General features: G+C 43.8%; 1 protein-coding gene across 1 annotated transcript; it reads right to left on the bottom strand.

The window, feature by feature from the left end:
* Window positions 1-4,585: 4,585 nt before the first annotated feature.
* On the bottom strand, window positions 4,586-4,985 carry LOC116633550 (mitochondrial import inner membrane translocase subunit Tim9-like). The gene has a single exon (XM_032406153.1). The coding sequence runs from the start codon at window positions 4,918-4,920 to the stop codon at window positions 4,651-4,653; it is 270 nt and encodes an 89-aa protein (XP_032262044.1). The 5' UTR covers window positions 4,921-4,985; the 3' UTR covers window positions 4,586-4,650.
* Window positions 4,986-13,354: the final 8,369 nt, after the last annotated feature.

Here is a 13,354-nt window from a genome sequence, read left to right as displayed (position 1 = left end):
GAACCCTCCGAGTACCGAAGGCAGTGCTTGGTACTGTAGATCAGGTTGAACATGAGGACTGTTAGTTGACTAACCAAATCAACAAGCAGCAGGTAGCCAAATGCAAGTTCAGTTACCATAAGAGACGCTTGCTTTTAAAACTGTGGTGGATGCAAGGCCTCTGTATCACCTCTCTCTCCAAACACTGAGGGGCTGGACAGTGTTCAGTGTCAAGGCCTTTGGTGTTCACTATCTACACACATTTGAAATCTATCCCTTTCCTCTGACTCCCTGCACTGTCTTGTCCAGGGCACCGTTTCTGGATTGGGTGATTCATACCCTCCTAACTTCTTTTTTTTTTTAATTTAATTTTAAAAAATATTTATTTATTTGAGAGAGAGAGAGAGAAAGCACAGGCAGGGGGAGGAGCGGGGGGGGGGGGGGGGGAAGGGGACAAGCAGACTCCCAGCTGAGCAGGGAGCCGGATGAGGGGCTCAGTCCCAGGACCCTGAGATCATGACCTCAAGTCAGACACTTAACTGACTGAGCCACCCAGGCGCCCCTACCCTCCTAACTTCTTTCTCCACATCACTACTTAAACGATCCTTTACTAAAGTGTGAAGCTGTGCATTCAACTCCTTTGCTTAAAGCCTTTCCATGGCTTCTCACTGCCTTCAGAATTCAGCTCAAACTCCTTATCTTGGCCCCCAAGGCCTCCTGTGATCTGACTCAGCTCCCCCTGCTCGAACTGCATGCTCTCCCCCCCGCACTTAACTGTGTGGCATGGAAACGAGCTGTTTCTCTCCTGTCTCCCTGAAGGCTGTGAACTCCTTATCCATTGTCGTGTCCTCAGTACCTGCCATTAGTGCTCAGCATCTAGAAGGTGCTCAGTTAGTGCTGGTTCTACTTAACGGAGCTCACTGGGCTGCCATTTGCATTACGTGCTGAAGTATTGGTGGAAGCAGAGCACATACGTGGTGAACCTAGGAAACATGTCCCAGGCTGAGCGGAGTGCACTTACTACGTAATGAGCATTTAACGTTGCCTCACCTCACTTCATCTGCACAACCACATTCTGGAGGAAATAGGATGATTTGGGTTGGACAGATGAAAAAAACAGAGCCATTTGGAACCCAGGTGTGCTTGTTGCCAAGGCCCCAGCTTTAATCCTTTCTGCTCTTTGCTTCCGGTGCCGGTGGTAGAACAGGGCCACCCAGATAGTAAATCAGATGCCTGTGCAGAGAACAGATAGCAGGTTGGGTAACTAACACGTGTGAAGCTGACCTCTGGGAGTGGCTGGCCCTCCAGAAGTTTCCTGTGAACCTTCTTCTACCTTTACTCTAGCCTCGGGAGTCAGGAATTCTGCTAGGAGCTTTGGAGCTTGGAGAACACAGGAATAAGGCAGCCCCATGCCAAATCCTTCAGTTTGGATCTGCTCTTCTCTTGGTCGCTGTGACCGGAAAGTAGCTCTCAAGAACTTTGGCCAGAGTAGGGATGCTTGTGAGTAAGGTGGAGAGGTGAATGGATGGGTTCTTGGTTCTGCTTTAATTGTCTCGAGACCAGAGGGAGTAGCTGTGTGTGTGTGTTGATCAGTACTAAGTGGACCAGCTGAGAAGAGGCTGTAGATCAGGTTGATAATGTGGTGGTCAAGGGTACTGACTCTAACACTTTGTGACCTTAGACAAGTTATTTAACTTAGGTAAGCCTCTGTTTCCTCACCTATAAGATGGCTGCAATAATAAAACATACCCTAGGGAGTTACAAAGATTAAAAGAGATAATTTGTGCTCACTCTCTCTCTCTCAAATAAATAAATAAAAATAAAATCTTAAAGAGATAATTCATGTAAATATTCAGTGTAGTGCTTGGTTCATAGTAAGAAGCCAGTAAATGTTGGCTAATAATAAAACTAAGGTAAGGAGTATGTATTTGTTCCATATTGTAGTAAAATAAGTAATCAGAAGGTTCAGTGGGGAAACCGATGCAGGACCTAAGTCAGACCAAGTCAGCCAAGACCTAAGTCCCAAATCCAGGGTGACCTAAGTCAGCCTAGACCTGAGTCCCAAATCCAGGATTATTCCAGTGGCTGAAGCCAGAATGTGGGACCTTGTCCAGGACAACCTGCTGGATGGGTGTCCCTGAGGAGGACGGGACACTTTCTAGACCTAGATGGGTGCAGAGTGGCTTGAGAGTGTGTGTGTGCGTGCGCGCGCCTGTGTGTATGTGTGTGTGTGTGTTTGAGAGCCTGCTGAGACTCTGGCAGGAGCAAGTCTTGTTTGGGACCCTCTGTCCTCAGGCATTTCACTAACATGAGGTGTGGTTTGGCAGTGGACTTGAACCTGAGAGGCTGGGTTCCAAAGTCTGACTGTGCCCCTGGATGTGCTGGGTCCTTGGGCAAGTTATTCAGGGATCCCTGTCTGCTTCCACAACTGTGAGATGGGGAGGGAGCACCTGATTTTCAGGCTTTTATGCCATATGGGGAAGGATCTGGCCTGGAACCTGTCACATGGCGAGCCGTAAATACTGTGTGTGTTTAGTGGCTGGATGAGGCAGATTTCACACTGAAGCCCAGTCGAGCACACTGTTTGTGAAGCATGGGCCTGGGAAGCTAAAGAGCTGCTGGAGCCAGAGGGAGGGCGATGGAAGGCTAACAGCCCTACATCCCGTGCTTGTCTCCGCCAGTCCTTGGACAGAGAGGACTGTGGTGGCAATACGGTGTGTCGGGAAGATTAAGCTGGCAGGAGAAAGCATGTAGCCTGCAGGGAGAGACGGCAAGTTGACGTGCTGGGTGAGGTCTGATGTCCAGCAAGATCAAGTGCTTTTAGCATTGGGAATAGTGAGGAAATTCAGCTCAGCCAGGTATTTACTGAGTGCATATGATTGTCAGGATCTCCAATAATAGCTATTGCTGGAGATCTTAAAACTGAAATATCGGGGCGCCTGGGTGGCTCAGTCAGTTAAGCGTCTGCCTTTGGCTCAGGTCATGATCCCAGGGTCCTGGGATCGAGCCCCATGTCAGGCTCCCTGCTCAGCGGAGAGCCTGCTTCTCCCTCTCCCTCTGCAACTCCCCCTGCTTGTGCGCTCTCTGTCAAATAAATAATTTTAAAAATAAAAAAATAAAATCTAAACAAACAAACAAACCTGAAGTCTCATAATTACTATGGAATAAAGAACGCCTCTAACTAATCTGAGGGTTCTTATCTTCCTTCTCCCAGGGCTGGATGGTCTCCAGAGAAACCTAAAGGGAAGCTGGGTTATGCAATGGGATGTAAACAAGTCACCCAAAGCTGCAGATTAGCTAGTATGAGTGACTTGTATTCTTTCTTCCCCATCCGGCCTTCTTCCAGAAACTTAGCTCCTGTAGGAGTAAGTCCATGAGGACCCCTTTCTAGGAAATCTGGGTGCTAATGTCTGGCTGGCCTGAGCTAATCACGTGGAAAAGAGCCCGAAGCAGACCCAGGAAGTTGGTGCCCTGGTAGAGCCGTGGCAGCTGGCCTGAGTGTGGGAGGAGGTGTTCCCAGGCTGGTTTCTGGGGCGGGGGGGGGGGGGAGCCACAGCTGACCTGAACGGGCCCCAGCATTGCCTGACTCCCTTGCCCTCCCTTGCCCTTCTCTGTCCTCTCATCCTTTGCTCTCTTTCTCAGTTCAGTGGCTTCCCTAGGTTAGCTTAGGATGGTGAGAGTAAAGAAGAGAGTCTGGTCAAGTGTGGGAAGCTGGTGAGCAGGGAGGTAGCACCAGCACGAGAGGCAGAGGGGCCCGGAGAAACCTGTGGCCCAGCCGCCTTGCTCGGCAGGTCTAGAAGCAAGGCCAGAGGTGTTGAATGGCCTGTCCGAGGACACATGGGAAGAGGGGCAGAGAGAGGCTGGAGCCACAAGTGCTGATGGTAGTACAGCTCTGGATTGAGCGTAATGCGGCCTGTCTCTAGGTTATAATATTATTTTGAGCCTGGTGTCAGGCTTCATTGCCAAAGCTTTGCCCTGGTTTTCTGCGCCCCCATTAGCCAGTGTACAGTTAAGTACTGACTTTGCCGTGCATTTGCCAGGCCTGGTTTGGAATCTTTAAAAGCCAATATGCAAAATGAGCCTTAGTGGCCACATGGGAGGTTATAGGGTATTGCTTTATTAGTATGTAGAGAAATGAATATGGCTGAGGAGAAAGGAAAAGGGAACTTCAGACAAAACCACCCTGGGGCGCCTGGGGCACTCCGTCGGTTAAGCGTCTGCCTTCGGCTCAGGTCATGATTCCAGGGTCTTGGGATGGAGCCCCATGTCTTTGGGCTCCCTGCTCAGTGGGGAGTCTCCTTGTCCCTCTCCCCCCTCTGCCCCGACCCCCCACTTGTGTGTTCTCTTTCTCAAATAAATAATAAATAAAATCTTTTTTTTTTTTTTAAGAAACAGTGGTTTATTTTTCTAATGAAATTACCAAGCTGCTGAATCTTAAGGCCTCAACAAATATTGCATCTTATTATTTTCATTGAACAATAAGACCTCCTATTTTGATTATTCTCCGTAAATAGCAATTTTGTTTCTGCAGTTGTTTCCATTTGCCAAAGTTATGACAGACAGTTTAATATGGTGGCTACTGCTTTCAGGGGATTCTATCAGATGAATCCTCATTTCCATCACAACACCTGCTGGCAATCTTTCATCAAAAGTCCATCCATTAGGACTTCTCTATCGTGGTTGGCCAAGAAGTCCTGCTTTGGCTGCCAGGGCTTCATTCTGCTGAATATGATATTCCTGAAATCTCATGGATATTCTTTGTGTCATTTTTAAATATTTCTGTAAGCAATGTTCGGAACAGGCGGTCTCTTCAGGTTTTACCTCTCTTGTTGTAAAGTCTTTAACGCAATCCAAAAAGCAGGTTTCTGTAAGTTTATTGTAGGTTCCAAGAAATTCCTTAAACTGTTTTATCTGATCAGATTCTGGTATTTGTGCAGCCATATTCTATTGGTATGTTTATTAGTCACCTTTTCTGATGCATGAATTTCCTTTTGTTCCGGAAAATTAGTTGTCCAACCTTTGCTTGAATTTTCCAATGACTGATTTCTTACTTAAGCATAGGCTCTCGCATCTGACACCAGTGTGAGGCTGGGGGGCTGTGCTGCCAGTCGAGTCTAGGAGCAGAGGGTCTGGGTCCAATAATAAATAAAATCTTAAAAAAAAAAAAGATAAAACCACCCTGTTAGCCCCTCCTTTTACAGATAAGGAAACTGAGGCCCGGAATGGTTGGATGGAAGAGAAGGGCTCACATCAGAGGTCCCTGGACCATGACCGTCCTTGCCCTCCCAGTTTTTCTAGAGTATGAAGCTTGTCCGATTTTAGAGATTGTCTTTAGTTAAAAGATACAAATTACAAATACAAAATTAGGTATAATCTTTGGAAGGGACTCCATGCAAGTGAAGGGTCTTGAAGCTTCAGTTGGTAGCTTCACTGCCAAGCCACCAATGGTCCCTGGACAGAACCAACTTTTGGAGATGGCAGAAGAGAAGAGGCTTATGGTCCTGGAATCTGGGAGAGAAGAAGGGACACAGCTGAGTCTGAGGCTTTCGTGTGGACACTGTCACCCTTCCTGCTCTCTCCTCTTGGTTATTCTCCCTTTCCATTTTATAGCCCTGTTTGCAACTCCCAAAATGACAATTGGGCCAAAAATGCTGCCCATTTGTAAAAAGGGGAAAGGAGACATTTTATGAATGAAGGTGCCCTAGAAACTGGAATGGAAGTGATTCTTCACTGAAATGAATTAAGTGGGATCCTGTCTCGTTTGTACCCATAGGATCTTCATTTATGGAGGGGAATGCATGATGACATGAAGAGGTCAATGACATTGAAGGAATTTGCTATCATTTCGCAGAAGAAGGGGGGTGGGGATCCCACGCCACACATGACCACAGGAAAAGCATCAGGTTCTGGTCAGGAGGGAGAAGCAGGAGCAAGGGGAAAGCCTGAACCACAGCTTTATGGGGCTTTCCGTGGGAAAAACAGGGCAAGGGAGTTTAGGACTGGCTCATTGGAATAGTTCTGGTGGGCTTCAGGCTATAGCCGTGTTCTCTAGTTGCCTAGTGCCTGGCCCTGGGACAGTTTAGACAAGGGAAACATTGGCTTGGTGTGTGAGGGTTAGATAAAAAGGGGTGATTTGGGGGACAGATTCAGAATTAGTTGGTTTACATATGAAAAGTATGCTCCTGGCCAGCCCTCTGCTATCTCTAAGAATTGGTTAACCCCCGGGGCCGGGGGGGGGGGGGGGGGGGTTGTCAATCTTTCTTCAGCACACAAGATCTTTTAAGATGTTAGAATATCGTAAGATATAGAAAAGAAAAAAATATGATTAATACATTCTGCCTAGCTGTGAACGGATTGACTAGGAGACTTTAAAACTTCTTACTGCCTTAGGGTGCTTTTTATCCATGGCCAGACACAAAAAATACAGTCCTTGCCATCTTTTAATAAATAGATCGGGGCTTGCAAGGAGAATGCGCTGAAGCACTATTCTTGTAATTTGAGGAAGGTGCCACTAGGTGGTGCTTACACCCTGGTCTGGCCTGATTGAACGTCTTGACTTCCTATGGGGTGGATATTTTTCCATTCATTTTAACCTTTCTCTGGCCAAAATGTATCTCATCGGGATAACAATTTAAACACTAGATAGTTCTATATTCACAGAACAATATTAAATAATTGTAGTAAGATTTAAAGAAATATATATGCCCAGGTATAATTCATTATCTTTTTGCTCTTCAATCATTATCAAGTATAAGTGAATCTGATTCTTAAAATTTTTTTTTCTTTGTGAGTTTTAATACCTAATCAAAGGACTGTGGTGATTGTAGTGATGGTGGTGCGCTTTAGAATAGTTTGGCAAAAGTCTTCAATAGGAAACGCCATGTGTTTTTACTTCTCAGGAGAAAGGTCCTATTTACATTTCCTTTGTTTTTATTTTGTTGTGTGAATGTTTTCTTCTTCACAGACATAAAGAAAGAGAAAAGATAGTGGTGTAAAAAGCCCTGGTCTGTGTAAAAAAGTCTGCTATGTTCTTTTCCTAAACAGTCCCTGGGAGCAGTTATAGGACTCAGGTGCTTTCTGATGAACTGGAAGGTGGTGGTGGCCTACGAGCCCTCACTAGTTACATCTGATGCAGATGAGAAATTTGCTCTAACATGAATCCCAGTGTTTATAGAATTTAACTTAAAGCAGAAAGCCACGACTCAGTAACTTTCCCTGTTTATTTTAAGCAGTTATCAGTCAAGAGCAATACAAAGCAAAACCAAATTTTAATTTCTCTTAGAAGATACACAGATTTTAAGAACAGACATTAATTTTATGAAAGCCTTCACTCTCTTTAAGTATCCCGTCCATCCAACACATTTAAACTGTGATCGAAACCACGGGCTTCTCCTGGCACTGCAAAAAATGAAGTTGAGTTAAAAACAGGATTCCTAACTCTAGGTCAGCACAAAAACCCATTCTATTTCTATTTATTTTTTAAAAGATTTTATTTATTCATTTTAGACACAGAGATAGAGAGAGAGCATGAGCAGGGGAGAAGGAGAAGCAGGCTCCCTGCCGAGCCAGGAGCCCAGCATGGGGCTCGATCCCAGGACCCTGGGATCATGACCTGAGCCAAAGGCAGACGTTTAACCATCTGAGCCACCCAGGCGCCCCAACCCATTCTACTTTAAAAATATTTCTAATAATTCTTAATTGTTTCTTTACATAAAAAATAAGTTAGTATTTTTATCACAGAAGTACTCCATGCAGTAAAAAACAATTCAACAATTAAGAATGGTATAAAATTTAAAGCCTTCACCCACACTTTCCATAGATATTCACTGCTTATGATTTCTGGTTTTCATTTCCTTTAAGTCATATATTTGTACCTCAATTTCTTGACCAAGTTATCCATGTATTAATCATTTACTTATTGCTTCCTGAGCTGAAAAAAAGAAGACATTGGCACATTTACTCTTCTATCCATTTCCCTCATTTCGTTTCTCATTTTTTGTTGGTTGGATTATTATTTTTACTTTGTCGAGGTTTATAAAATTTATATCTTTTTCTGTAATTATAAAGAACATTTCCACATTTGTAATAGTTGGTTATAAAAATTTAAAACCTAGAAATAGGATTTATAACAGTGAGGTGTGTGTGTTTAACTGAATCACCAAGTGATGTTATTGGACTCGTGGAGAAGAAAACATCATATTAAGTTATTAAAGCTTTGCTGCTTGAGCAACAGGGTCTTCATTTCTTTCATGGTTCCTTTCTTCTGGCTCTTGTGTGGCTAAAGCTGTTTCTTTCTTTCTTTTTTTTTTTTTTTTTAAGATTTTATTTATTTATTGGAGAGAGAGAGAGAGGAGAGAGTGCATGAGGGGGGATGCAGAAGGAGAGGGAGAAGCAGGCTCCCCGCTGAACAGGGAGCTCCAAGGAACTAACGCAGGGCTCATCCCAAGACCCTGAGATCATGACCTGAGCCAAAGGCAGCTGCTTAACCAACTGAACCACCCAGGGGCCTCAACTATAGCTGTTTCTTATGTCGCATGTCCCCCTGTTTTGTGATTCTCATCTTTTGGGTGACAGTCATTTTTTTCACTTATGGACCAGTGGTAGTAAATTACTCTTGCCTTGTCTGACTGTAGAACTGTGGGAGGCCAAATTTTTGTCATGTATTCAAAAACAATACTTCACAACAGATAGAATGCAAAAGTAGATAGGTGGATCCAGCTGTCTTCTATCAGACCAGACATTAGAATGATCTGCAAAATGTATAACAAGGCCTCTTTTTATTAAATGTTTTTGTTTTGGACAGTAGTTATTTTTCCTGAGAACAGGGCATTTATTTGAACAGATAATGAGGTTATTACTGTGATATTTGAGTGATTAATATTTAAAAGTAGCTCCCTTTAAATTTCTGATATGGTAAATATTGATAGATATAACACACACAAACAAAAGCTCTTTGGGGTCCTCAGTGATGTGAGAAACAAAGGCAAAAGAAAAAATGAAATTTCCTTACTGCCTACAGCCCACTGACAAGTCCTTGAAACAGCAGAGGGACCTTCCTCTAGGGACTCAGCTGCCTCGATGTTAATACTGTGCTAAGAGCAGAAGGCAGTCTTAGCTTAACATTATCCTGACCTCCGGGATCCTGTAAGTCTGCTTTAACATATAACAATTCCTTTGGAAACTAACTTTATCTCTACCCCCTCAAGATATATGTTAGCAGTCATCCTCCAAGCACATGGCCCACTAATACACATCTGAAGGGTTTCATGACTAAGGTTTTACTAGACAGTGATAAATGACTCTTCCTTTTTTTTTTTTTTTAAGATTTTATTTATTTATTTGAGAGAGAGAGAGAGCACAAGCAAGGAGAAGGGGAGAGGGACAGGGAGAAGTAGACTCCCCACTGAGCAGGGTGCCTGTTGCCTGGCTCCATCCCAGGACCCTGGGATCATGACCTGAGCTGAAGGCAGATGCTTAACCCAATAAATGACTTTTCCTAACAATAGCTAACCCCCTCAAGGTCCTGGAAACCTTACTTCTAAATTCCTTAGAGACTTAACACTACCCCTAACCCCCTCCCACCTTGAAAGTATATAATTGCCTCACAACCCATTGCAGCTCTTTCTGCCCATGGGTCCTGTCCCTGTGCTTTCATAAAACCACTTTTTGCACTGAAGACATCTCAAGAATTCTTCCTTGACATTCGCTCCAAACCCCAACATTTCCGTATCACTCAATAATTTTTAAGAATGTAAAGGGGCCTTGAGACCAGGAAGTTTGAGAACAGCTGCTCTAGGGATTAAGTGCACATTTCAAACTTTTCACAGTTTATTTAGCGTTAATACTGTACCACGTCCATGTACGATGTAGAAACTGAGCAACCCCAGAGGCCCATTTACCAACCCCGCTCTTCGGTGCTGTAAGTGCCCCATAAGTTACTTCCACACACATGAAAAAGCCTTCAAGATAACATTTTGCCCAGTGGATGCCCTGCCCATGTCCACGCCCTGGGTTAGCTAGCTGGCTCTGAACTTGGATCTTCTCAGGTTCCTTAGAAGACCACTCTTCTCTCGGCCGCCCTGCTTCTCCCTCCTTTGCTTTGTCTTCCCTCCTCCAAGCCCATCTGTAGGAATTTCCTCAAATGTCTGATCTGCTGGTGGTACTTGTTCTTTTTTCCTTCCAGTTATAAGTATAGTTTTATACTTAAAAAAACCCCACATCTTTTCTGTCATTTTATCGTAATTTGGAAGGCACAGAAGTGCTTTTTCTGCCATCTTAAAAGAGGTACCTAATGTTACTTTCTAAAGCACATTTCTTTCATTCATTCAGCTAGCTCACATTTAGTAAAAGTTTCGTGTTGGGCACAAGAGTGTACAAACTATGTTTTTAAATAAGTATGTGGGCTCCTTGCATAAAATATAGCTTTTGTTGAACTTACTATTTATTTTTAAACTTTTGACATGTTGGTAAAATTTCACAATCATAGAAAGTTGCAATAGTACAAAGAATGCCCATATATTCTCTCTTTTTTTAAAGTTTTATTTATTTATTTGAGAGCGAGAGAATGAGAGCGAGTGCACAAGTGGGGGGAGGGGCAGAAGCAGACCCCCCACTGAGCGTGGAGCCCCTATGCAGGGCGGGGCTCCATCCCAGGACCCTGAGATCATGACCTGAGCCAAAGTCAGATGCTTACCTGACTGAGCCACCCAGGTGCCCCAAGAATGCCCATATATCCTTGACTCAGATTGACCATTTGTTAACATTTTGTCTTTTGGCTTCATCATTAGTATGCTCTCTCCATATGTTTCTAATCCATTTGTGTTTATATTTGTCTATATATTCTAATATATATTATATTCTGTATTTTTCCCCTAAGCCATCTGAAGGTGATTTGTACACATCATGTACCCCTATCCATGAATTCTTCAGTGTGTGTGTCCTAAGAACGAGAATTGTCTTTTACCTAACCACAGTACATTTATCGAGATCAGGAAATGTGACATTGGTACATCCTATTATCTAGTCCTCGGTTCCACATTCCAGTTTTGCCAGTTATCCCCCTCACATCCTATAGCATTTCTCCCCAGGGCCCAGGGTCCAGTCCAGGATGACACATTGCACCTAATTGTCCTGTCTCTACTCTTCTTTAATCTGCAACTGTTACTTAGCCTTTCCTGGTCTTTCATGACATTTTTTGAAGAACACAAGACAGTTATTTTGTAGAACACACCTCAGTTTGGGACCCCTCACGATTAGATTTAGCTTTTGTATTTTTGGCAGGAAGACCCTAGAAGTGATAGTTGTGTTCTTCTCTAGAAGGTACAGGATTTCCGTTTTTCCCATTATTGGTGATGCTAACTTTGGTTACTTATTTAAGGTGGTGTCTGTTACGTTAATCCACTCTAAAGTTACTGATTTTCTCTTTGTAATTAATAAACAGTTTGTTGGGGATACTTTGAGACTAGGGAAGTATCCTGTTCCTCATCGGTCTTTCACCCACTGGCATTAGTATCCATGGAGATGATTCTTGACAGAATCAGTCATGACTCTGATGGTTGCAAAATGGTGATTCTTCTGACACCATCACTCCTTCTACAGATGTTAGTTGGTGTTCTGTAAAGAAGGACTTTCCCTTCTTCCTCATATTTTAATTTATTCATTTATTTACGTCTGTATGGACTCAGATTCTTATTTTATTACATAAATATTCTATTGCTATTATTATTTTGATGCTCCAGTCAGCCCAGAGTTGGCCAGTGGGGGCTCCTTTCAAGCTGGCTCCAATGTCCTTTTGTCCTATCCTCACCATTTTTTTTTTTTTTTTAGCACTTTCTTGCTTTCTGGCACAAAATATTCCAGGCTCATTTTGTACTTTCTCTTCCCCAGCCCTGAATCAGCCATTTCTCCAAAGGAAGGGTCTTGATCCCTTAAAATGAGGAATGGTATTTAAAGACCAAGACCTAGGTGCTAGGTGTGTTGATGGCCATGGGCTGTCTTTGCAGATGGACAGAGAGGAGACGTGTAAACACACACACATAGCCAGTACTGTATTTTTCTATCTATATTAAAAACCACACATTGAAACTGATACTTCCCCTTCCAATCCATCACTCCAGGGGTCATTCTTCCCCTCATTCCTCTTTCTTTAGTTGTAATTCCTTTCTCCAAAAGTGAGAAACTTAACTCATATACCTTTACTTATTTGCTCAATCCTACAATTCACAGAAGGTAGATTTAGAATTGATAACTCCTATCCCTGTAAAAAGAAACCCAAACCAAACCAAACAAAAAAAAACCTTTCTATCTAGAATTGAGTATTTGTAGTTATTTTTGTCTTTAGACTGAGAGCACACAAAGAACCATATTCAAAAGTTATTCTGGTTCAGTTCTTTTCCCACCTTCAGTGTGGTTATGTTATTCCTTTGAAATACAGTTAGGCTAACTTGTTTCTCTTTGCAGTCTAATTTTTCTCTCATCCTTGTTGATTTGATTTGACTTTGGGTATACAAAACATTAATGTGGGGGTGCCTGGGTGGCTCAGTCATTAAGCGTCTGCCTTCGGCTCAGGTCACGGTCTCAGAGTCCTGGGATCAAGCCCCGCATCGCGCTCCCTGCCCGGGGGGAAGCCTGCTTCTCCCTCTCCCACTCCCCCTGCTTGTGTTCCCTCTCTATGTCTCTCGCTGTCAAATAAAATCTTTAAAAACAAAACAAAACAAAACATTAATGTGATTCCAAAAGTCAGAACTGCGCAGCACATACAATTCTTAAACGGATATAATATTGGCTGATCTACTGATGCACCCAGAAGGATAAGCCTTTTGCAGTTGATTTTTTTAGCTGGTTTGCCTGGTACTGAGGAAGGGCGTTGGGGTCCACATTGCTCCTCGTGATGTTAAAGTCAAGTAGCAGTGGCAGCCTGAGTCCTGCAAGAAAGGCTCGGCCCTTTTGCTAAGGAGGCTGGGAAGGGCAGGGGATGCTCTTGTTTAGGTGGCCATGGCATCGCTGCCGTGGGCTCCCGCCACTTGTGGGATGGTATCAGGTGCCCAGGACACTGTGTCTCCGGGTTCTGAGTCCTGCAGGCAGTAGTGGCTATACTGGGGAAGGATCCGCTGTGTGGTCCTAGGAGGCAGAACCATCAGCAATCAATGTTTGCACGGCGTCTGAGGCTCTTGCCCCTCCTGGGGCTCTGCAGGGGGGTGACCAGGTTGTGCCTTGGGAGATTCTCAGCCTTGGACAAGGATTAGTGTGTACAGGCATGGAAAACCCACAGAGCAAGCACGCAGAAACTCCTGGATGTAGACCTTGGCTTTTGAACTAGTTCTGTGGCAGAGGAGACCCACATAGCCACGAAAGTCTCACATTTCTAGCAACACTT

The sequence above is a fragment of the Phoca vitulina genome, unplaced genomic scaffold (genome assembly GCF_004348235.1).
Source record: "Phoca vitulina isolate PV1807 unplaced genomic scaffold, GSC_HSeal_1.0 scaffold8, whole genome shotgun sequence".
NCBI classification, from domain to species: Eukaryota; Metazoa; Chordata; class Mammalia; order Carnivora; family Phocidae; genus Phoca; species Phoca vitulina.
Note: the sequence above shows the minus strand (reverse complement) of the source record. Positions and strands in the feature narration are given on the sequence as shown.